This window comes from Solea solea, chromosome 11 (genome assembly GCF_958295425.1).
Source record: "Solea solea chromosome 11, fSolSol10.1, whole genome shotgun sequence".
Taxonomy (NCBI): Eukaryota; Metazoa; Chordata; class Actinopteri; order Pleuronectiformes; family Soleidae; genus Solea; species Solea solea.
The window spans coordinates 17933159-17960163 of NC_081144.1; the positions used below are offsets into that span (position 1 = coordinate 17933159).

Sequence of the window (27005 nt, forward strand, 5' to 3'; positions counted from 1 at the left end):
ACACACTTTGGTTTTTCTTTACAAAGAAATCCTCTTTTTTATTTTTTTATTTCTATTATTGTATTACATTATTTGTTAATGCATGATCAATTATTTCTAAATTTGATGTTGCCATCAATTTCCAATTGCAATCAATTTTTCTATTTTGTTGTATGTCACATCCCACAAAAAATTATGTTTTTAATGACTGCACAGACTTTCAGTTCACTGTGAAGCTGCAGCGGGTCAGAGGATGTCAGCTAAGGAGGTGCTCTGGTCTCTACCCTGACCTGTAGACTGATTGCGCTTATGTATGCTCAGGAATGTGACCACATGTCCCAAAAGCACCTGGAAGTCAGTACCAGCTCTGATCAGACGTCAGAACTCCACAAAGAGTTGGTCCTCTCTGCTTGTAAGTCTAGGTTGTGAATAAAGGCTGCACTTTAGATAGATTAAGAATACAACCGTGAGAGTCATCGTCCACAATGCACTGCACTCTGTCCTACATCTGCAAAGCTCATGTGTAATCTTTGTGTGGCTGACTTTGCACAGGATCAGATTTTCCCCAAATGGAGCAGCTTGCCAAACGTAATGCCTTGCTCTGGGTACTGGCAAATTCAGAGAGGAAATCGCAGAGTCAGTGAGAGAGAGAACATTTTATCCTGCCAGAAACAAAATTTAATAGAGAGCAAGGAGAGGAAAAAATCGCAAAAAAAGTTTTGTTTTTTCTGTACTAATAGTCCTTGAAATACACTCGGCCTTGTGATTTCAGTGGATTTTGGGGGGATCATGATAATCCTCTACTAGTCCCACAATGGAGAAAATGGTAAATAACATCCTTTGTTTACATGCTTTGTCCGACATTGGAAAACAATGATGACGATAACTATTTTCCCGTGAACAGAAAATCCTGTTTACTGCAAGTGAGACACAGTGTGGGACATGCTAATGGAGACACGTCATTCTGAAATCATGCAGAATAATTTGATATTTAAAATAATTGGATCATAAATGATCTGTTTTGATTACTGTTATCTTGTCATGACAGAAACCACATTGACAGCTGACTTTTCTCTCACGGTGCTAGTGCAGTGCAGTAATGCCACACATCAGGTTTTAATTGGCACGTGTGCTAAAGTTGTCTTTAACTTAACTGTTAGAGCAATTAAACGTGGCAATGACAGACCTCATACACAGGGTTGTGATAAAGTGCTTATTGCTTCTTTTGTAGGACACAGTGACACCCCTGGTTTGAAGTAATGCCTCCCACCGCCTGTCCCTTTTTCATGACATGCTCCTGCACATTAGGAAATACTTATATTACATGGTGTCGGTAATAATTAAATGATCCCATGAAATTATGCAGCACTATATGTAGGCTACTGTACACAGGCCACTCCCCCCACCTTTCCCTGAATTGAAAGCACTGTTGAACTGGGTGATATAATAATAATAATAATTTAAATGACTTGACAGCAGCATAGGTGAATGAAGAAAAGACATAAGTGTCATTTCAGGGTTTAGACCCTGTGAAGTGTGGATTCGTCATCCAGATGTTGTCATTTTTTTTGGATTTGTAAACTTTATTAACATGAGAACTGTGGAGCTATAATCAAACATGTTGCTCCGCTGTTTTGTATGTGTAAATACCGCAAAGAGCATTACAATTGACTATACGTTTCTGTCCACGTTTCTTTCTGACTTCTCAACTGGAACACAGTGAACTTGGAGACGACGTCACTACAGTTCCGAATTCTGGCGTAAGTGGAATGCAACATCTCAGGCAACAGGACAGGAAATAACCAAGTCAAAAGCAATGAGAGAAAATCCTGGCTTCTTACAAGTAAGTTGTTTGGTTAGAGCAGCCTATAGTTCACCTTCAGGGTCAACCACGTCACTGCATGATGTTTGTCTGACCCCACCAGACACACATTGGTAGAAAACCTAAAAAGTTAGAAAATATAAGAAAAGAACGTTTTTCTGCAATAAAATGTTAAGAATTAAGTTTTTCTAGACTCGATTAGTTAAAGTCATATGGTTAGTTTTGCCAATGTTGGTTATGAAGAAGTTTTCTTATATATGACGTTCATCCAATGAAAAATATAAATCTGAAAATCAGAATCAAAGAAGTTTAGCTCTATTTTATTTAAATGTTTGCCTTCTAATGGCCTCATAGTATCCTGATGGGAGACTGACATAGGTTGAGGGGTACAGACCTGACTATCTACTCTTTTCTCCACTTTGTTTCCTGCTTGCAGTAGGAATTGAGATTCTAAAGATATCTAGAATCTAACAAAGGGGGATGGCAATGTTCATTTTCCACAAGTGTTAACAGCAGCATTCCCTCTGTAATATTGCGACATTTTCCTTACATGCTTTCTTGTCGCACCCTTGGTCATCCTCAGCAGGTGGCAAAGGCTCTGACATCATGTCTCCTTCTCTCCTCCATCTTCCTCATGTGCTGCTGATGTCCCTCCACGTCTTTGCTTGGTTGCTGGAAAGTGTGAGAAGACGGAGGGAGCCCAGTCTGGGAACAAGGAGGCTGTCCTGTGAAGTGTGTGAGTCCACCCCCGCCTCCGGGAATCATGTCCTCACTTTGGACTGAAGCGCCCACACGGTTTCCGGACGCTGCGCGCGCTGGCACAGAGTGGCGGAGGAGCTGAGCGTGGATGTGAGAAGAGCGCACGGGAACACCGCGGTCATTCCTTAGTGTGATGAACATATAGGACACTTGTTTTTTTTCAGAATAATCTGAGACACAGAGGAGAAAACATTTTTCAAACGCGATTTTTTTGGGGGAATTGCTTCTTTTATTATTTCTATCTGAAAGGTAGGAGAGTTGGATTTATTATTGTTTTACTTATTTTTTTATTTCGTTTATTTTCGTCTAAATGACCTGTAGGCAATTTACATCTCCCTTAAGGTTCAGAAATTAGTAATTGAATACAAATACTACAGGACCAAGATTTCTACTGATAAATTACGAAATCAACTTAATATGAAACACAAATTAGCTATAAAAGACCCATAACAAATATATGACGATTTTGTCTTTTACTTAGATTTATGTTGTCAAATTCTATGTTTTGGGTAAAGTTTCAGTTGCTTTTAACACTAAATTACAAATGTATATAACAGTTTTTTTTATGTTTCCTCTAATCTGTATAATTGGATACAATCTGCACCATCCTGCATGTGATTTTTCTGCCACTAACGCTAGATGGCGCAGCGTTGCCTCTAAATACTTCAAAGTGGGATGAATCACAATAGGGGATGAGATAATAATTAAGGAAAACTTAAAGTTGCCTTCCACCCTCTGCATCCCAAGGCCGGTGTATACTCTCTCATCAGGTTCTAAATATAACACAGGGCATTCATTATCCTGACATTAAATGGCAATCAGTTTAAACCATCTTGGTGCACAGGACTGCACCAATATCTATACGCAGAATATGTATATTCACCTGTGACCTGGAAGACGAAATATTATTTTCCCATATATCATATACCGTATGATTGTCCTTTAATTAACTATTTCCTTCTGTTGGCCCCATTAAGTGCTGTTGACGCCATATAATGTATTGTTATTATGTATTTTATATTTAACCTTATTTAGCCCACTCAGTCATTACTGTTTAATGAGCCCCCTTTGCTCTATTGAAGCTAGTTTTAATGACCTGCTTGGTTTGAAGGTGTTGCCTTGTTTGAAAAACTTTGTATTGTGGGTTTTGGAGTGCTCTTTAATTACACGTCATATGTGAATGAGTCTCACACAGAGTGGTTAGACAGTGATGGTTTCTGACTGTTTGAATCTGTTGGAATGAGCATCTGTATGATAACCAAGAGACGAGACTGTATGCAACAGCAGCAACGCTGCCAGACATGTGTTCTGCTTTCCTGAAGACTGCAGGTGCAGAATATACTATGTGCTGGTTGCTTGTCTGCTATTGATCTGTGAGTGCAACTGTCCCTGACACATGCCAATCTGAGGCAACATCCTGGTTGGTCCTTACTTGCTGTCGGCTGACATAATCTCTGCGTGGTTTAACGTTCACAGTTCCCCCTGGAACTCTGCATTCACTTAGCTGTGGTTAAAGGGATCGTTCATCTTCCTCATACTGGGTACTGACACACAGTCAGAGCTGCTCCCCCTGCCCTGAGAACCAGCCTTTGAGAGAGGGACTTGCTCTCAAATAACAGTTTCCCACTGGCACATGACATGGTTGTGTTTCCAGAATCCAAATTGTCAAATATTAACCAGAAAAGTGGTTTTCTCCTTGCAAAAAACAAACTTTTCCACTTGAACAAATGCTCACCTAATAAGATCTACAAGTGTACATCCTTATAAAAATATGTTCTCTGCTTTATCTTGCCATTGTGTCTTGTGTCCCCACTAGCAGACATATTTTTACTGAGAGTGAGCATGTGTGTCTGAGGTTAGTTCTTGGTGCAGGGACACACTGCAGTCAGCGCTGACTTTTTGTCAGTGCCTCATACAACCACACAATTTTGGTGTCAAGTTCTAGTAAAATGAGCCCTATGCAAACAATGTCAGGGAATACTTTTCATCTACTTTGCTCTAAATGAGAATCGAACTAAGTTGCTGTCCCCATGCCGATCTTTGCCCATTTCCCTTCTCATCTTTCTGTGTTGCTCCGCTCTGCCAGTGATGGACCATTCTCATTTTTGCAATGTTAAGCCTCTCCTCACCACATCCAACATTGGCGGCAACGGAGAAGCTGCCAAACAGTTCCTTTTTTTAGGGATAGCAGTCACCAAATTACAGCTGCTGGGGCAGTTAACCCGAACCCGAATGCTCATGCCGGACCCGCCTAGCACTAACAGCCTGTGTGTCTGAAGGATATGTGAATATGGGTTGTGTGTGTGTATTTGTGTGTTCACATTTGTGCAGTGCAAGAGACAGAGTGAGGAAATGAGGGAGCTCCTTTTGGAGAGTTGGAGACTCTATAGTTTTTGAGATTAAAATGTTTTTTATACATTTCTCCAAATCACTGAACTACTACATGTGTGCTCCCACTTTTGTGTAAATGTGTGGTTAGGTGGGGGGGTGGTGGTGTTTCAGGGTCAGATTTATTGTACCCGGGAATCTGCACACAATACCATGAAGAAAAACAACAAAACAACCTCAGAACTGTGTGCAAGCAAACGAAACGTCCCAATTAAGGAGCCAAAATTAGATAATCCTCCCAGAGACAATACTTTCAAATGCTTTGGTGCTAAGTCAGCTCCTCGCTTTGCGCCACCATTTGATCGTAATCGGTGCTGAACGTTGACGTGGCGGCTGCCAATAAACCAGCACTGTGGCTCCAGCTGGAACTTTTGGTAAAGCCTGTGCCCCACCTTAGCTTTGCAGCAGCACAGGCTCTGGGAGCTAATGTAAACATGTTGAACCAAACCGACCAACGTTTGGCATATTGATTGATATTGTTATTGATTTTGGCCCATGCAAGGGTTCAACAGCAGAGGCTGTGTTTATTTCAGATTTGTTACGGTTAAAACTCGCTCAGTTGACTGTGGCAGCAATTCATAGACTCATGATAAAATGAGCGTTACTTGAGACTCTCAGGCGACATTCAGGCTGCAGTCTTCAGTGGCCCAAATCTAATATTTTTTGGACTCATATGTGACTCAGATCTGTTTTTCATTGTAGCGAGAAAAGCACAAGTCAAATTGAATCTGCTTCTTTTTTTTATCATGATGTAGGCCACTTTCCTTTGTGGCGCATGGATACAGGATAAATGGTGTGTATTTATATAGCACTTTCTAGTCTTAGGCACAGTTTTTTTCCGTTCACACCCACTTGGTCACACATTCATACAGTGCATCTACTGTATATGCAGCGCTTTTTCTATCACACACCTTTCTTACCCAGTCACATTCTGCCGGCACAGCCATCAGTTGCAACTTGGGGTTAAGTGTCTTGTCCAAGGACACTTGGAGACTGGAGGAGCTGGGAATCTAATCCACTACCACTCATCCCCACCTCCTTACATAAAGCAAACAGTTTAACAATTGAACCCATTTTCCACTGATCAATAAAACTGTTAACATCTGGCTTTTGTCTGTTGTATGAGTACAACCGGCATTCACTCCCAAGTGAAGCAGGTGTTTACTGACTCTTCACTTTACTTGTGTTAAAAAACCTCACCATACTCCCTCTAATTTTGTTGGGAGTTCTCTTTATTCGGTCCTCTTTATCTTTATATAGTGCATGCAATCCTGTCATCAACTTTCAAATACACTAGTAAACCTCTTTTATTCTTATATCCATGAATATTGTGAGGACCTAAATCTCCTTATTCTTGTGGACAAAAACAGTGCCCATAATGACAATCATTCAACTTTAAAATGTTGTTTAAAGTTAAGGTAAGGTTAAGGAAGTTGAGGTTAGAGTAAAGATATCTATATTTGTGTTCATGTCATTGGAATAGCAGTGTAGCCAGTTTGAAGTGTGACTAAACCGTCTTCTGCAGCCAACTCCGCCCAATGCCTGATATGGAAAAAAATGTCAAAAAGTGGACTGAGCCCTGAGTGAGGGAGAAGAGGAGGGAGGGAGGGAGAGAGTGGAGCAGTGGTCTGAAATCTGAAATCTGGTGGTGGAGAGGGAGAAAGGTGACAGAGCTTCGGCATTTTTTTTGTTGGGACAATGAGCCTTGTGCTGATTTGACAAGAGAGTAATGAAAGAGTGTACCAGTGACTCAAGCATGGACTAAAACGGTCGATGGGAACATCTGAATCAAGGGCGTAGCTTTGGTTACAAGACTGGTGGGGACACCAGTCTCACTGATGCTCGTAAAATCCGCTTGCTCACTCTCGCTCTACTCTCACAGCATTCACACACACGTACACATTGCCCTGTCTCTAATATTGGTAGGGACAATCTGGCTTTCTCCAAATATTGGCAGGGACATGTCTCCACTGTCCAGTTGCAAAACCTAAGCCCTTGATTGGAACGCAGTAGCTGGTGTTTGACCAGAGAGAGGCAGAAGAAAAGGAGATAGAGAGAGATCACAACAACTAAACTGTGAAGATTTGCATAACATTACTAAATACACATATACACCAGTTTACCCTGGAACAAGTAGTTTAGGCATTAAGTTCCACTTTAAGCAAGGTGACTGTAAGTCAAAATGGCAGAAGTTTTTGAGGTAAGACTTTTTGTCCACTGCAAACCAAATTTGTCATAGAGAGACACCAGAGGCCTTCTTCTGTCTATAACTCACCTCCCTCTTGTCCTTTGTCTCCCCCCTTTCTGTCTCCCATCTCTCCTCTGTCCACCATTTTTCCTTTCACCCCAACCGGTCGAGGCAGATGGCTGCACATCTTTGAGTCTGGTTCTGTCAGTTGTGTTTTTTTCTTTCCACTGATGCCTTGTGCTTGCTCATTGTGTGATCTGTTGGGTTTCTCTCTAAGAGATTAGATTACAACAGAGACATTATGTGGACAACACTCCCTCAATTATCCCTCACATCCTTCTCTTTTGCCACCAGTTTGATCTAATCAAGATGTTTGATGCTGACCCTAAAACAAATTAAACACACCAGATACTGATAATAATTAAACAGCCAGTGGTGCTTCTTGGAAGTTGGATGTAGTTTATTATTATTATTATTATTATTATTGTTGTTATTTATTTATTTGAAACCTGTCCTGTCCAGTACCTAGGACATGCACTGTGGTTGACTGCATGCCTTGTGGTGTCAAACAGATTTGCTGTGCACAGGAAGAGTCTGCGATACTCGCCCTGTAATTATTATTTTTATTCTTATTTATTTTCTGACTGTGTGATGCAGGATAACTGGAGGAGTTAGCAGGAAGAGAGAGACAGGCAGGGAGAGGGGGTTGAAAGAAAGAGAGAGAGAGAGAGAGATGAACAACAACTGTACAATACAATAACATTAACAATTCACGACATTCATTTGAATAACCAGTACAAAATCTACAGTAATCAAACAACCACATGAAGAAAAGGAAACCCTACAACAACCAGTTGTCCCTGACTAATGCAGTATTGTTTTAAAATGCATCAAACAATGGATTGATGAGAAAGTAGTACCAGGAACTTTTCCAGTCTCTTACAACCGCAGGAACTAACTAAATGGAAACTTTTAGATAGTTCAGGAACCATTGCGTTGGAGCTTGTGGCACTATAGAGCAGTCGTCACATTTTACTACACCAAAAGTGACAAACCCGAACCATTGTTGGTTGTGCTTTACATTAAAAGTCCAATTCATGTTTTTAATTTGCTTTGTTACCAGAGTTCATCTCCTTACGACAGCATGACATGAATCTCCTTCATTTTTGCAGTTGATCTGTTTCCTGGTTGTGAAAACTGTGGTGTCTTGACATCCACCTGCATAATCCTTTCTAGTCTTTCACCATGGTTGAAACGTGTCATGTTTAACGATATCCCACAGGAACCATTTAGTTCCTGGTACTATAGTTCTAGCTACCTACAACCAATCACACCAATGATCCAGATGTCGTATGCAGAGCGACAGAAAACATGTCAACAAACATGCTTGTTGTAGTTTTCTAGAAGCAATGTAATCTAGTAATGGTGTCTAATGACTTTTGCCTCGCCTGGCTAATGCCAGACTGCATCTCACATGCTGCTCGACGTCACTTCTCCGCCACCATTCTGTTAAGCCCGCCTCTACCAAACTAGGGGAGAAAAAACCCCAATTATGATTGATTCCCTTTCTTAAGAGTTTCCGAAGTTGGGCAAGACAGCGTCCTTGGCAGACACGTCTGCAGAGCGAAATAAAGTCGCTGGCAGACTCGATTGCGTTTATCCAGGCTAATGGTTCCTATAACTGTGCTGAGTGAAGCATTTAATTGATATTTAGTTTTAACAGATTGTATCAGATTAAACCTTTCTTCATTTTCATTGACTGATGCAATACCGAATATCAAACAATGTAATTCCTACATGTTGCATCCCTGGATGATGATATTGTTTTTTTTTTTCCTGCTTTCATTTTTGTTTCTCCATGCACTGCCACATTTCGACAAATAGCAGACAAATCACTGGCTTTGCCTTTGAAAAACGTTTCCACAGATTAGAGCATGGGTGTCACACTCTGCAGATTTACACTTCATATACCTCCCATTATGTTGCACGGCACAAGTTGCAGAAATTGTAGGTGTTTAAATATGTTCCTTCCAGCTTTTGTGTGTTGTGTGTCTATGTGCAATGCTGACTTTCTGTGCCCTGCATGGCTGTGTCCTTCTGGTCGCATTCTTCTGGCCAAGCCAAGGCCAGTGGGGTTTTTTATTTTCTGCAAAATGGTATCATTTAGCAGCTATTTTTATTGCAGGCAGCCGACTGCAGGGGCCAGCTACTCATTACTCCAGCTAAACCAGGCCAGAGGGTTGCTTAGAGTAATAAAATGTGCTATTCAGTACTCAAAGTTCTCTTTCTTAAAGCTCAGTTTTTCTAAATTAAAGGATCAAAATTAGTTTGCATAACATTTTTATGAGGTGTGGAACGAGACTAATTTCTCTGGCATTAAAGAAACCTCAAAGCGTGTCATAAGTATTGTTTTTGCAGCCTCCGTTTACATGTACGTGCTACTAGAAACATTTGGGGACAGTAAGTGATATAAATTAAATTAGTCCGTTATCAGTCCCAGAGGGGAAATTCCTTCTCTGCATTTAACTCATCCTCTACTACTGTAGAAAACCTTCCTAGAATTAGAAGCAGCGGGCAGCCACTGAGCAGTGCTCAGGGAGCAATGCTCAGGGAGCAATGGGGGTTGGGTACCTTGCTCAGTCACAGGCCTTTTTTGACCTGGTGGGGATTCAAACCAACACCCCTCTGGTTACAAGCCACTTTCCCTTTCCACAGGGTCAAGTAAATGTTTGAGGAGAGTAAACAGAGACCTCTGGTAGATAAAAATTGACCTTGTTCTTTTCTGTTGTGCCATCAGTATTTTCCTAAACTTTATCTTTGCCTCGCTCCAACCCAGTCCCACAGTATTTCAGTAGAAGGAGTATTTCATATCTGCAGCAGGGTTTTTGTTGTTTTGTCTAAACCATCTTAACCATCCAGAATCTGTAATATAGCTGCAGTATACTGACCCATAATTTATTTTTGGTGTGGTCAAAGATGACAGTAACTACTTCACTTCTCAAGAGTCCTCTCTGCCCCATTCACTGAAATGCATTCTGGATGGGTCTTCTGTGACCACATGAGATCGGATCTGGCTTCACCCACCCATTTTCTTTTCTGCTCCTGGGCTGTCGCTCCTAAATCATCCTTATCAGTTTTCTCTTTTCTAACTTGCTTGCTAACTTCTGGCAATCTGCTCTGTCTTGATCTCACTCTGCTCAGGCAAAAGCACAGACAAGGTGTGTGCAGATATGGGGAGTGTGGTTATTGACAGGTGCAGCAATCATTTTTGTTTGGTTTGAATGGAAAGACAGAGACAGCTTACTTCACGGGATTAGCTTCAGATTATATGTCACAGTTTAATTAAGGGATCAAATAGCCTGCTAATCATTTTTTTCTATAGCATTAGTTAGGTCAGATTAAAGCATTCAAACACACAGTCTGGTGACTTCAAAAAGTAATGGATGGGTGTGCAGTAATGACATAATGGAATCTGTGTTTCATGACACATATTCATATTGGAACACGTGTACAAACACTCTCAATGAATGGTGTATTTGTTATAGTGTTCACCTGCAGGAATTAAGTTTTCCACCTCTGGGGTGAGGTTCCTGGCACTGTCCCATTGGTGTCTCCTGGAAATTGACTTGGCTTGAAGTAAACAGACGGTGACATTTTGCCAGTGTGGTTTTTAAGCGACTTTCATTCCAACTCCTAGCAGGGCAAAGAGGGCAGCCTGCAGCTGCCAGTCTGCCTGTTAGGTGTGGTGTAAACAGTAGAGCTTTGTAATTAAGGATAAGTAGACCATTTCATGGTGGAGGTGGGTCAATGGCAGAGCAAGCAAGGGTTTCATTCCCAACTCTGCTAGTCTAAATGCCGATATGTCCCTGGCTAACCTCAAGTTGCACTGATGGCAGCAAGTGAATTGTTCCAAAAAGCTGTGTGATAGAATAAAGTGCTGCAGGTAGATGCTCTGCAATGAATGGGTGTGAATGTACTGTAGTGTAAAAGCAGTTTTGAGTGTTCAAGACAAGAAAGGCGCTTTATAAATAGACCATTTAACTCCAAAAAATATTTTACTGTAAATTAAGCACTGACTGCTATTCTACTACATTTATGGACATGGTTGGATTGATCTTCCAGACAACTGTAGCTGTTGTCCTTTTGCCACCACACACACAACACCCTTATTTCCTCTTAAAATTAAGTATTTTTAAGTAATATTATATATAGCAATTATTATTAAGCATTACATTATTAAAAGTACCCTTTCTATTTTGAAATAATAAACAGACCCACTGTGTTTGTATCTTATTTAAGCACAACATAAGCTGAATCTCTGGTCGAACACCAGTTTTGTCCGTGTGGAGCTTGTTGTACCAGACTATGACCCTTTTATAAATGCAGGAAATGTCTCTTTGTCACCTGTAGCAGTGTCTGTCCCTCAATAGTCAGCTGACAGGGCCACTGGCTTTAATTGTCTGCTGCACACTTGGAGGATGTAGACTTGACTATCCAGGGTCTGGATCCTCCCAAGTTTGAATTAGTCGCCCGATATCGTCAAAATGTGTCCTAGCAATTTACATTTGTGGACTAAAGAGAAGAGTCAAGAGATGCTCAGGTTTTTTTACCCTAAATGATCTACTCTGAATAATTAGTATAACTATAGATTTGACTGCATTGGTTGAATTGTTGATTTATGTTGTTGTTAAACTGCTGTTGTAGAAAAAGTGTTCTATTTTTGTACAAATTGTTCAAATCAGAAATCTGTGAGGAGATAAGTTATACTTGTAAATCATATTCCCTGTTATGTCCCTGTTTGTATGTCAGACTGAGATGTAAGAAAAATAAGTGGAGGGTCCATCAAAACTAATAAATAATCACAAAACACAAACATATTTATTTTATATCAGATGTGTTTAAATATATCTGATTTTTGGGACGTTTTTTGATGATTAAAGCTTAAATAAGCAGTCAGGCTTCCAGGGGCAGAAGAACTGTGATTCTGGACTTTGAACTGTGGAGGGCAGCGTTTAACCCCGCGGTCTACAGCCTGACAGATTCTATTAGGAGAAGAAAGGGACCCCATGAGTTGTGTGTTCGACCGTCTCATTTCACACAGTGCATGACTTCCATCTCCTCCTAAGTGTGAGCAGCCGAGGAAGTCCTCCGTCAGCTGCACACTTGGGAGGATCCTGACCCTGGATTGAGACACAGCTTTTTATCTCTCCACCACTTTGCGCACAATGTGAGTGATTGAAAGTCTGCTGTGGGTCTTTTTCCACAGCTGCAACTGGGGTCAAATTCATTAACACGCCCCCTCCTCCCCAGACCACTACTCCCAACTCTTCTTCCCTCCTCCTCCTCTGCCTCACAAAACTCTCAGCCCTATTCTTGGCATTTTTCAAGATCAAAGGCCAGAAGAGGGGCTTTAGTTACACTTGAGCTAAAGTTAATATAAATCTATTACTACACAAGAGAGGACCAAGAGTGGTGGAGGTCTTTTTTTATTTATTATTTTTATTCAATAGGGACAATGCAGTTTAACATCGTTCCAAGACAGAGGATGCAGCTGATGTGCTGCACAAAGAATTTATAGCGATTGCTAATTTAAAACTGCATTCCCTATTTCTTGTGGACAAGTTTCTCCTAGATTTACCTTAAGACCTGATGTCTCTGAGTAAACATTCTAGATTCTGGATTTCATTCTAGCGGACCATACTTTAGGTGAGAGGGTGGAACTGGAAACAAAGCAATGTTGTGGGTGTACATTGTGTGTGACATCTGCCATCAATCACACCTGAAAACTTAAGAATAATTTAAAAATTCTATTGGTTTCACCCACTTCTTGGCTTCACTCTCTGGGCTATTTTCTGGGCTTTTGCAATGTAGGAAATTAATATAGTGCTAATTAGATTGTCTGTTACAAAATGTGTCTGATAAACAGGTCAGTATATGAGCACATTCATGTTGGATGAAACTAATTATTGCTGCTCTGCTTCCTTCTTGTGTTTTCTCAGGTGTTTAAGTTGAAAATGATACCACACTGCTCCATCCTGCTGTTGCTATGTGCGGCCCAGCTGCTCTCCCCTTCCTCAGCGCTACCCTTCGAGCAGAAGGGCTTCTGGGATTTTGCAATGGACAGCATGGACAGCGGTGGCATAATGGCGATGATGAGGGATGAGGAAGAAGGTTCAGCTACGGGGGAGGTCCTTCCCCCTGACATACACATCTGCCCATTTGGCTGTCACTGCCGCCTCAGGGTCGTTCAGTGCTCTGACCTCGGTCAGTGAAAGTGTCATGTTTGTGATTGTTTTGTCATCATTTCTCATTGTGTGAGCGTGAGAGGAGGTTTGTATGGGCAAACAAATGGGATGGATGATAGTGTAAGCAAGCAGAGTTTCTGTAACTTTCACAGCTGAAGAGAATAACTCAAAGCAAGTCCATTTGCCTAATTTTTTTTATACTCTTGAAGACATCCTGACCTCGATGGCTACGAAGTTTTACGTAGTCAGTGCTCAGTGGCACAGTGGTGATTGCTCTAAGACAGTAAGGGATGCTCAGCTTCCTCTAAAATGTCAAATATGTACAGTGTTGTATTTACATTTCAATACTAAACATGCACAAGAACATGATTAGAATGTGTCATCAGCTGTTTTTCATTATTATTATTTCCGTATTCCTTAAAGCCACTTAAATTGTTCTGAAAATGTCTTCACAATTGAGAGCTGTAGAGAAGTTGTCGTTCCTATTAAACGTTAATATAAAATACATAAATAAATGCAGTAGAAACAGGTTCAGTAGATAAAGGATTGATGTTTAGAAATCACAAGAGGAGGTGTGTGTGTGTGTGTGTGTGTGTACTGAAGAGGGAACCATAACATTCACAAGCAAATACTACTACAATAATCGAGTAAAAGCAGCAAAAAGGATTTTCATTACACACTTTTTGATTTATTATTATTGTTTTCATCCTCATTATCCCTCTGTGGCGACCTGGATCTACTCATCTCAGTGAACTAACTCAACAATATTTGCTAAACAGTAATGGATGGAAACAAATCTAAAAAAAAATGTATAATACATTTGAACTGAAACTAAGTTGATGTACCTCATACTGCACTTAAAAAAACATAATTGAAAAAGCTAATCTTAAGAATATACAATAATTTTCTTGATCCCTTCACACACAGGCTGTGTCTTTAAGTCATGGTTCCATTTAAATGCCCTGTTTCTCTTGTGTCTATTCTTACAGCCTTAGAGTTATTGAAGATTCCTCACATTATAACTCTCATACGCTGTCTGTGTTTAGACATAATGGTTTTGTCGAATCATATACCAGCTCTATTTATTTACTGTCTCTGGTCTCTGTGCAGCCGTTAAATGTGGAAGCATATAATTTAGGAGATGTCATGTGCTTATTTTGGACAGCTGTATATTGGCAAAGGCATCTGTCTACTCTCGCTTTGCATCCCAGCACGGTGTATTTTTGTCGAGGGGTGCTGGGGTTTATGAGGGTGCTGGTTTTGTCAGTTTGTGGTGAGGACTTTCAGATTTGTGACATATACGTGTGAAGTGCTGTGGTTTGTGGGGTCTGGAACTGCGCGGGATGCACTTGATCAGGGGTGTTGGTGAAGATGCTTCCTTTTATGTTTTGATGGAGCCATACAGATTCAGAGCAAGTGACATCACCTATTAGTTTATGAACACCCATTGTGAAGCCTTGAGTTTGTATTTTTTTTGTTTAAATAAGAGAGATAAAAAGAGATTTGGATGAGAGGGTGGAGCTGGGTAAGAAGTGACAGGTGGATCTTACAGAGCAATCATAAATGGACCTTTCAGTTGAAATGCTCCTCATCCCGTGAGACCGTGAGGACCAGCAGATCACTGTACTTTCATTGTCACAGTAATCAGCCCTCAATACAGATTATAACAGGATTATAATTTACACAACAGAAATCATGCTGTCTTAAAGAACATCTGAAATGAATGATTGAGACCATTAACTCCTCAAGGAAATGTTTACTCACATTATAAACCAGGTGAGAGAGCTCATTTTCTCATTCAAGACAATCAAGGTCTTTCTCATTGGCTTCTCTTTACAGTCCATTTTCATATCCAGTTTATAATATGAGAATGTATGCCACAGACTGGATACATGACAAACACTTCAGGTGTCCATTGGAAGGTCAACGCCTCTAGTTTTAAACTGAAACTGTATTTTAGGAAAGTTGACTTTTCAGCCACATCTAATAAATCCCATTTGATTTCTTGGATATCATGAAGCCCAAAGCCTCTACAGCAGCTGCACCAGATCATTTGGCACTAAGTCGATATGTTTTGAAGAGAATGTCAGAGGGTTTTGATTTGTGTGGTGAAATGGAGGGTGTGACACAGTTCAAGCAAATCCGTGTATCTAAAGTTAACTCCAGGAGGACAGCTCTAGTCGGAGCTGTGTGGGTCAGATGTGGTTGTTGCTAGACAAGAACCCAGTGGGACAGCTGGTGTTCTCGCTCTCCAGTAGGCCTGGTTGCGTCATGGTTGCTGTCCAGATGAGGTCAGCCAGTTGTTGGCCAGTCACTGACATTCACCACATCTGATACACTGGTACACGTGGCCCTGAGATGTGGTCTTTGTAATGATCACTGGTTTGCAATGTCTTTGGGTGTGCTGAGTCATTTTTCCAGAGATTCCTGGGTGGAATAATGCAGGTATATTTCCTAACACTATCCACTTGTCATAACCCTTTCTTAACCTAATAAAACAGATAATAAAACATAACAGCCTCTGATATTCCTGCTTGTTAACAAAACATTTTGATCACCTATAAGCAGTTGTTGGCTATGTGGCCACTTGTGCTAAGAACCAGCATAAGACAGGCATGCTTGCTCTCACTAATAAAACATGGCTGTCAGTTTGGACACAGTAAAAACAGATTGCAGCCACTTGACCAAAGTCTGTCTAAGTCTAAAATAGCTCAAACATATGTCACTTTATCTACTCAGTAGACAGACTTTTCTGACAGGAAATTGCACTAGCTGCACAATCTCAGGCTGGTTCCTGGCACTTGCAGTGCACTGGGGTAGCCTTTGAAGAGCCTGTGAAGTTGACTGTATCAGTATAAGAGTATGATACTACAGAGAGCCTGCATTTTTCTGGCCAAGTCTAAGATAATATTGACCAAACCTGAACCGAACCTGACACAGTTAAAGTAAGCTGTACTTTACCTTTAGGGCAGGTGGTTCTAGCCTTTATTTAGGGTTACAGCAAATGACAAAACTGACCATTACATCCAGGAGGAAGCAACTAAGAGCCGCATGAACACATGCACAAATCATAAACCATATGGGTTATCACTAGCATTTAGAAGTATAATAAAATGTCAGAATCAAATCAGTTATTCTTCATAAACTCTTGTTAAACTGTAACTATATAATCAAACTACTGTAAACTAATTTGAGTTGTTGTGGAGGAAAGGATAGCATCCACTTATTATATTATTATATTATATTATTACTTCTTATTTATACACATGTTTATTAAATGTTTACTAAAAAACAAACAAAAAAACACACCACTCCATTTGTATCCAGTCCCAGCAGGCTCAGGTTGGGTATCCATGCTCTAGTCACCTCACACAGCCACACTTGAAACTTGAATTATCCCTTTAGCACACAGGTTGTGGTTGTCTGGTTGTGTGTGCATGTGTGTCTCACTTTTATTTGATGTGTGACTTTGCTGAAGGTATTTAAGTCACATCCTTTGCGACTTCTGTCTAATGGAAACCATATGGAAAACATCTGGTGTTCTCATCTGGCACGAGGTGGAACACCAGATGAGGTGAGTCTGTGTGTGTCTTTGTCAGCGACAAACCAGTAATGTCAGTAATGTCAGTAATGTCAGTAATGTCTTACTTTAATGTCTGTGTGTGACCTCCATGGCTGTGTGTATGAACACCTCTCATTAAAATAATAGACAAGGAGCCCCAAAGCGCTCATTAGAGTCAATGTGGGAGTTTGACTGGTTCGAGTTTTTAGGCCCGGTGGGAGTTTTAAAACACAGACTAACTGTTTATTTTACAATGTCTGTGTCTGACTTAGATAACCTGAAAGTTCTGGATTGTTTAAAGGGGTAGTTAGATTTTTTTTCTTTTTTTAAATGGGGTAAATTGTGATTAAGTTATACATATTGTGTTAAATACAGGTGACTGTACTCTGTGTGCTCCTGTCTGAGCTCAGTGAAACATGGGCTGTGATCGGGGACAACAGAAAATATCAACAAAATCATTTGCCAAAAAAAACAACTTTTGCTCATGGTACACAGGGGTTTTTGATAAAGTGCTGTAAGTTCAGGTGTTTGGTGTTTGAAAGCCCTTTTTTCCAGATTTACCTTAGTAACACAAACTTACTTATGAAGACAACAATAGACCAGTAATTCCTGTGTCCTTTTGAGCTAAAATAGCTGTTTTTGTCAACTGACGGGGGTGTACCGGAGTGTGTTTCAAAAAGGCAAACTTAATTTCCCTTTTCGACAGGTCTGTCTAGCAGTGAGATTAAACAGTGAACATATTCTTAAGATAGCATACACTTAACCTGACATTGATGTAATTAGATGGCTCTTTAGTTAAGTGGCTAAAATCTCACAGGCATTTTTCAGTGATCGCTCGCCCACCTGCCCCCAGCTTCTTCTCAGCACAGGGAGTGTGCATGTAACATGCTGACAGTGTACTATATAACCTAACTTTGTGTATCCTGAACTATCCCTTATTGTATGATTCCCTTTTTTCTCTCCCTCATTTTTATTTGTCTGCAGGTTTGACAGAGGTGCCAAAAAATATTCCTCAAGACACCAAGTTTCTGGACCTGCAGAACAACTATATCAGTGAACTGAAAGAAGATGACTTCAAAGGCCTGACACACTTATATGTAAGAGACATACGCAGACACAAACAGTAAAAAAAAATACCCCTGTAAGCATCAGGTCAACACCTGGAGGATGTGCAACTTTTTCAACTAAGTTTGTATTGGCATGAGTTCAGTATAACCCTCTGCCTCCTCAGGGATTGAGAACTTCATATCCTTTCCTTTCCTCTCTCTCCACCACCTTTCTGTGAAAGCGTTATTGTATTTAAGTTTGAACTAAAGTATTCAAGCTCTCTGTCACTGTAAACTTGACATTGTGTAGATTATTATAACTTATTATAACTACATTTCTTGGTGTCCCTTCTGGGGATGGCAACTTGTTACTTTATGCTGGTTGTGTGTCAGTACCTCTTACAACACCACTTCAAAAAGCCTGCGTCACTGTTTTCCTCCTCAGGGTCTGTCTCTGAGGAACAACTTCATATCCAAAGTCCACCCCAAAACATTTGTCCCCCTGAAGCAAATGCAGAAGCTCTACTTCTCTAAAAACTATCTGACCACCATCCCTAAGAACTTGCCAAATTCCCTGGTTGAGTTGAGGATCCATGAGAACCGTATCAAGAAGGTGGCTGCTGGAGCCTTCACAGGACTGGTCAACATGAACTGCATGGGTCAGAGACACTAATGACAAATCTTGGTTGCATTCTGTCGTGCTGCTGCTTTGTCTTTGGTGAACTGCATTTTAAAGAGATTTGTGTTTATTGCCTTTATTCTACAGAGATGGGAGCGAACCCCATCCACAACAGTGGATTTGAGCCTGGAGCCTTCAAAGGACTGAGACTGAATTATCTGCGTATATCAGAGGCTAAACTGACAGGAGTCCCCAAAGGTAAAAGCCTAAATTCTAAAAATGAAAAACATGTGTACATGGGATATATTCCGCATATTATATATTTTTCAAAGATCATTTAAAGAAATTGTTTCTTTTAATCAAGGGGTATATAATATAAATAAATTTAAATATGCATTGTGTCAGAACAACTTTAAAAAGTGTGCGTGTTTCAATTTCTGGGGTGAAATTATGGAAGAGTCTAACAGATTAATTAAAGCCAAGTAAAAAAATAAAAATGCCAATATTGTGTTTTTGCCAGACCTGACCACTGTGGCAATGGCAGTGTTTAAAGCCAGACATAGTCTTATGATTGTCTCAATGATTGTATTGAGAACATTGTTTAAAATGTATATTGTGTAAATATTTGTCGAAGAGATAAATGAGTCAAAACTGTTGGAGAAAGTTGTCTCAACCTAATTTTTAAACTTTGTGTCTTGAAGTAATTTATCTGAGCCACTGCAGTCTGTCTTCCATGCTAAGCATTACGCAGAGACAGCACTAACCAAGGTATTAAATGATTTGTTGCTGGCCCTATAGATTCAGAGGCAACAGCCTGGTAACATGGTAAGAAAGGGCGGAATATTATAGGACACAAAAAGCTAATTTTAAACCTGTTGTACAAAATGGTGATGGATGGTGTGTTTCAGATCTCCCAGAGACTCTCAATGAGCTTCATCTGGACCACAACCAGATCCAGGCTATCGAACTGGAGGACCTGAGCCGCTACAGAAACCTCTACAGGTAATTCCACACTCATTTCTGACAATCATCAATAATCTGACTGTCAACACAGAGGTACTAATGTGACCTATACAGTGACGTGCCACTTCATAGTCAGTCATAGCAGATGACATACATTCAACAGTCATCTGCATAAAGAGTTAACAATATGCCATGTTCTGGAAAAATAGAGCCAAATATAGTAAATATCCACCCAGTGCTCCAGACAAGAGAGGAGGATACTATGAACCACTGTATCAAACACAGTCAGTCAGTAGTCAGTCAGTAGAATACCTTCAAAAACCTTGAGACCTTCAATTCAGCATTATGGTGGGTTTTAAACCCAGACTGGAACACTTTCTCCTTGAAGGCAACTAACTGGGTGAAGACAATTTTCTAAAGGATTTTTGAATGGAACGGGTGCTTTGAAATTGTAAGAAGCTTCCCAAAAATTTGAAAAAACAGAGCGGTCAAGGCCGTGTTTTTTGATGAGTGGCTGCTCTTAACTACAACAAGGACAGAGGGTCCAATGGTGGCAGAATCTTCTTTAATCCGGCAACAGAGGTTCCATGTGACCAATTCTTCTTTTGCCTTTGTACTATGTTGTATTTACATTTCAATACTAAATGTGTGCTGTTCTGGAAAAAATTAGTCAAATGACATATCCTGGTCAAAAATAACTCCAAGGTTCCTGACAGTGGAACTGGAAGCCATGGTGATGTCATCTAAAGTGACAATGTGGTCAGAATGTTTTTCTCTAAGGTGTCTAGGCCAGAGTATAATGACCTGTTTTGTCTGAATTTAAAAGTAGAAAGTTACTGGTCATCCAGGACTCAATGTCTCTGAGACATTCCTGGAGTTGAACAACTTAATTTATTTCATCTGGCCTCATAGATAAATAGCTGTGTGTAATCTGCATATCAATGAAAGTTTATGTTTATGTGCTTTCTAATAATGTTCCCGAAAGGACGCATATACAAGGGAAAAAAAAGTATAGGCCCCAGCACTGAGCCCTGTGGAACTTTACAATATACTTTTGTATGCAATGAGGCATTATCATTAGCATGAACAAAATGGCATCTATCAGATAGGTAGGATTTAAACCAGAAGAAGGAAGTGCCACAGATACCAAGAGTCTGTTTTATTCTCTGTTATAGTATATAATGAACACAGACATAACTGGTTTGCAACTATCTTTTCAAGGATTTTAAAAATGAACAACTTACTTTCAAACTGCAAATCCAAAATGTAAACTCAAATCAATATTTACCTTGATTGCATTGTAGTCAGTTGTATACTCTTCATGAAAGCCACTATTTTAGAAGCATGTGTAGTGGAGGCTATGACTATAAAATAAATGAAACTAGTTCACTAAACTAAAAATACTTATCCAATTTATAATCGATCAATTGGGTACCGTTACCAGACCATGGTGGCCCTCTATGGCCTTACACTAGATGAAGTAATGAACAGTCTGTGGGCAAGTGCATGATGGGGGAAACAGGGGATGGCAACATTGACACTTTAAGATTAATCAAAAAAAACACACAGAGAAGACAAATACACAATTTATTTTCTATTATAATTCCCAGATCTAAATGTCCTATCTAACTATACTAAACCTATGATAAACCCATAATCAACTGAACTAAACCTGGGTACCGTTGGAGCTCTTAATTTGAGATATGAATGTCCAAGCTGGCTGAGGAGTGGGTGATGGTGGTGATCCGTTGCTATAGTGATCCCCTGTGAGTCTCGGTAGAGAGAGAGAAAGTGCACCACCGTGTGACTGCACTCAGTACTGCACTCACAAAACCAATCAGCTTCCTGCACACATAAAATGTGTGAAGAAAAGCAAATACAGATTGTTAAATTGTAAAAAGAATTATAAAGAAATTCAATCTGGGGGATTTTGGTGGGCTGAGGGGCTCTACTATTGGATGAGTTATTATTGAATCTGTCTGAATTACTTGAGTCAGTTGTTTTGCTTACTTCTGTAGGTAAAAGTAGGTGTCTAACAGCCTGTTAGAATACACCAGAATGGCATCTACTTCATTAAAAAGTTTCTGGGGGAGGACCCCAAACCCCACGCCAGTGTATACTCTGCATAGGTGTATATTAACATAAGGTGAAGTTGGTTAAAATTAATTATTGTTTAGAGAATCTTGTCCCCACCTGACCCTGCATCCCTGCTGTATACACACAAGTGATCTCTCAATCATGGGATAGTATTGTTTGACAGATGAAGGTCGAAGCATACAAATAATGTAACACGTGGAGGATAAAGAGGTAGATGATGAATGAATGGATGTTTCTGTTCACAAAGATGATGAAAACAGAGGCAGAGGATAGCAACAACAAACATCACCAAACATTATGCACCGCTACTTTAATTTCCTTACAAGTCAACAAGCATATGTTATGTAACTGGGGAAAAAAATAGTGTAGCCTGTAATCCCTTAATACAGTTGAGGCATTCACTCGCTAGGTTGTAATTCTTGTTTGACTATTACATATTTTTCCCTCGCTCTCCGATGTCTTCCAGGTTGGGTCTTGGTTTTAACCACATCCGAAACATTGAGAATGGCAGTCTGTCCTACCTGCCCAGGCTGCGAGAGCTGCATCTGGAGAACAACCGCCTCTCTCGTGTTCCTAAAGGCCTCCCGGACATGAAATACCTACAGGTGTGTTTCAAGTACCCAAAAGGTGACTTGATGTTTAACATCATGCACAGTGTTCACACTCGACTTTGCACCTCCAATCATTTTTCTAGGTGGTGTACCTGCACTCTAACAACATCAACCAGGTGGGTGTGGACGACTTCTGCCCTCGAGGATTTGGGATGAAGAGGACTTTCTATAATGGCATCAGCTTGTTTGGAAACCCTGTCAACTACTGGGAGGTTCAACCCGCGACATTCCGCTGTGTCAGCCAACGGCTGGCTATTCAGTTTGGAAACTACAAAAAGTAAAGACAGGAAGTGGCAGAAAACGTAATGGAAGATGATGGAGGAGGAGATAATTTAATTGGGAGAGGGAGAGAGAGAGAGAGAGAGAGAGAGAGAGAGAGCGTAAATATTGCAAAAAGATTTTTTTAACTAGTTTTTTCTTTTTCTTTTGGAGGGTGGATAATGGAGAATGGTGGGTGGAGAAAATAGGCAATAAAGCAGTCAAAACTACAGCGACACAGCTTGAAGGGAATGGAAACCAAAGGGCTTGCAGTAGTCTACCTGCAGTTGTTTTATATAAAGGGAAAAAAAATTTTTATTGAAGTGTGGCTGTATGAGGTACCCATACTGTACAGTCAGTGCTGACTGCACCATGTTATTTGTCATTTTGTGACAAAACCCTTTTCCATTCACTTATGTGGTGAACCAGGCAGCAGCCCCCGTGTTCCTGTGAGCAAAAACACACATTTTCTCCATGGACTTTTATGAGTTTTCGCTTTTAAAAGAGATACAAACCTCCCAGTCAGAAAAGGCTCTTTAACACTGAGACAAGGCAGTAGACATATTGTTAAGATGATGACCAGGTTTTATCAAATGAGCTATTTGTGAACAGCCATGTGCTCACTGAGGGTGAGTGTGCAGAGTGCAGCCAGTGCTGACTATGTTTCAGTGCCTCATACAACCACATTTCAAAAAAAATCTGAACCATCGCTTAAGGGTTCAGTGTGTAAAATTTAGGTGGAATTATTTTTCATTTAGCAGAAATTGAAGGTGAAATAATCATACTTGTTTTTTTTAAGTGTATAATCACTTGATCTTATGAATTCTTGTTTCATAAGCCTTTTTACAATAGCCCCCAATAGACAAACTAAACATCTTTTGAGTTTGATGTTAACTGAAGGCTACTTGTAAGGGAAGGGTGAGGTGAGGGATGTTCAGCTGCAACATGCAACCTCAACAAAAGAAATGGTGCTAGATTTTACACATTGTACCTTTAAGGCTAGAGTGAGTTTTAGCATTTGAAAAAGAAAGAAGCAGAGGACACTGAAGAAGAAGAAGAATGTTTTCCCAGTCTAAACAAGTATTGAAAACTTGAGTATTTCATGTCATTTTTTATTGCAATACCGCATTTCTTTTTATTTTCATTTTAATGCAATGATTCATAGATATGTATTATATAAATAGGTGCTATGAGTGACTTTCTTCGTGTGATCAAATTGCATTGTCCCTGTTTTATTTGGCATATAGAAAATCAATTGCACATCAGCTAAATTGTATTTTTTTGTAAATATGATGTGTTGATTTATTAAAAGGTGAATGAATACAGTTTAAAAATTCCCTGAAAATCTTTTCTCATCTAGCTGATGAGTGACTGAAGAACCATTCTATTCCGTGCCTTGACTAAACATTGTTTTTTTTCTGTATGTTACTTTATTAAAGTGTTCCTTGCGGGACCACTTAGGTTGTGAGGTTTCCCCCAAATAGAGAAAATGTACATCCGCTTTGCTTTTATGCAATGAAGGCAGTTTTTTTTTTATTCTCATAGAGCTACAAACAAACAGTCATAATGTTGATTCATTGATTTGCACAGTTTTTGTTTCTTTTATGCTTAATCTGCTTCAAGGGTTTTGGTGGAGGTCATATCCAGTTTACATTGGCAGATGTATGTGGAACTACTTTTGCAATAAGTATTGTGTTCTGTCTCTGTTCTGTAATCAGACAAGCTACTGCTGCATGTGAATAAAAACCTTTTTGAGCCTAATGCATTAAGACAGAAGGTAGCACAATAAATTAAAGAGAAATATCAAAAAAATGGAAATGGGTTTTATGACTGAATCCTGTCTTTGTAATGAAGAGACATTTTCAACACACATGACATGGGTTGTTATTTAAGTCTGTTAATGATATTTTGACATTGATGTGCATTTGTCATCAATGTGACCATTTCATAAATGCTTTAGAACATTGGGTCTCAAGCTTTTTATACCAAGTACCACCTGAAAAAACATGGAGATATCAAAGTGACACGTTAAAATACAGTGGTGTAAATTATTTGCTCTCTTATCATCCTCTTCTTCCTCTCATATACTTCAGACACTGGTATAACAAAATATGAAGCGAGAGACAAGGTGTCTCTAATTATTATTATTCAATTTATTTAACCCTGGATAATTTGTTCTAACCCCTAAATTTAAGAAAATAATCAAATTACAGGCTAATAAGTAATACAATCTACCTTTAATTAAATAACATTTGATTGAAAGCAAAGTTAGGCAATAGAGCCTGCTCAGCAACACAAACTCTGGAGTTCTCCATTGGTTGACAGACTTATACTTTAGGCTCAGCGAGGCTCAGAGCGACAGGAGCACCAGTTAGTCTCCCATTATTCTATCTATTATCTATTATCTATTCGATCTATTCTAGCTGCCACCTGAAACTCAGACTTTTTTCTCTCGCTCCTGTGGTCACACTTTTAAAGAGAGCCACACAATTGACTATTGCTTACGTGTGGTCTCAGTACCACGGACAGCGCCGATTGTTGTGTGTATTGTTTATGGTGCCGTCAGTGCTACGTGTGTATGTGCGTCGCTGTCTGTGGTACTGAAACGGAGTCGATCGACAGGACCTATGGCGATTAGTCCAAATGTAAACATCTGTAAAACTGCTCTGGTTCATGTTTTTAGCATCCACTTTTGCACAGTTACTCATCAGCTATTACTTTACTAATTCCTAGATTGAATGGGCTATTTTCACTCTAATTAATGTGTTTTTTTCAGGCGGAGATAAAAAGGTAAAATTTCTACTGTGTTCGAGAGGAATTTATTCTGACATACACATCTTGATTCTGACAATTCTGTAATCATCTCACGTCTTAGCTTTTCTTTCTTTTGAGACCCTGTAATTGTGAAGATATACTCCATTTATTTTCTGTATCATCAACCGTTCATGACACAGGACAACTTTAAAACATGATAGTAGTATATAGCCCCTCCCTTTGCACGTGCATGCGTTCATAGGTGCCGTGTACACCTGCACGTGACCTGGAGCTGCTCTGTCATTGGGTTCAGTCCAAAACCTCCCTGGGGCCAATCAAATGGCTGTGAAAATCACTCCCATGGGGTGAGTGACTACGTTTGTACATGAAGTGTACCAATAACGCTTGCCTGTGACTCATGTGAATAGCTTATCCCTGTAAGCTTTACCCGAATAAGCCCTTATTCCGTTAGTGAATTACCCTCATAAAAAAGCTGTGTAATAACCTTGCAGCTGTAGCTGCAGACCAAAGTCTCACAATAAGGCTTCATTGCACCTGTAGGAACTAAAACCTTCCTTTAATTTATATTTCTGATTTTTGAAGATGTCACTTGGGCACAGAGGTGTGGTTTATTGATAAATTCACCTGTTCACAAGCACATGGTAGTTTTTAGACAATGAGGGCTTCATCATTTTTACACTATTAATACCCATTATAGATTACTTACTTTTGTATCATAATGTTCATTTTCATCTGTTACAGTTCTGTCTTCTATCTTTAATAAATTGCAAAAACTTCAAAACTTCAGGATAACCTTTGTTTTTTACACACACGTCACAGCTCAGGGCCAACTTTTCATTTAGGATTTATTGTCGCTACAACACCACTTAACTTGTAGAAAGACCTTCACGACATTCTGACATTATCTTTCAATTCACCATCATCAAATTTATGTTAAGTGCTTTTTTTCTTTCTTGTTTTTTTTTTTTTGAAATGCTCCCCCAGAACACTCTTTTTATAACCAGCTGCCACTGGAAGAAGAAATGATATGCTGAGCTGATATGCTGAGCTAATATACTGAGAGGCTAGTGGATCTTGTGCATATGAATAGTAATAAATGTTATACTTTGTTTTTATATTGCGGGTTTGGTCACAGACAGTGGAGACTGCATCGTATGAGTCCATGCTCAATAGACTGAAAGCTAACACAGAAGCTGGGAAGACCCCTTGGTAGCTTTTAGGGCGTGTATAATAACTGAAAGCTCTATGAAGAGCTATTATAAATATGTTCTCCTCTAAACTGTATCTGTATTATCCACTAGGGGGCAACATTTTACAATGGTACACGGGTTCTGGTTAAAGATAGGGACAACGCCCTTTAAAGAATAGCTACACAAACCTGCCTGTGTGTGTGTGTGTGTTTGCATGCATGGGTGGGTATGAACACAAAACAAAAGCCTGTTTGTATGTGTTTTATTCTAAGGTCTTGAAAAAATATAGTGGTCAAATTAAATATTCTGTTGTTGTGGTGACTCTAGCATCTCAGAAAATATTATGAGCTGATTGCAAGAAGTAAATACACTAAAGAGTGTGTAATAAGCATGGGTTAAATGCAGAGGACAAATTGGTGCGGATGCCAAAAAGAGAAAGTTAGTGTTTGCCAGCATGTGTTTGCTTACTTGGCGTTCACAGCACTGGTACAGCAGCATAGCTT

The 27005-nt window shown here is 39.8% G+C and overlaps 1 protein-coding gene across 1 annotated transcript; it reads left to right on the top strand.

The window, feature by feature from the left end:
- The first annotated feature begins 2575 nt into the window (after positions 1-2575).
- bgnb (biglycan b) lies at positions 2576-24407 on the top strand. The gene is made up of 8 exons (XM_058644006.1): positions 2576-2809; positions 13136-13400; positions 17928-18040; positions 18435-18648; positions 18756-18866; positions 19517-19610; positions 22135-22273; positions 22363-24407. Exons 2-8 carry the CDS (start codon positions 13151-13153, stop codon positions 22558-22560), a joined length of 1119 nt encoding a protein of 372 aa, XP_058499989.1. The 5' UTR covers positions 2576-2809; positions 13136-13150; the 3' UTR covers positions 22561-24407.
- The last annotated feature ends 2598 nt before the right edge of the window (positions 24408-27005 follow it).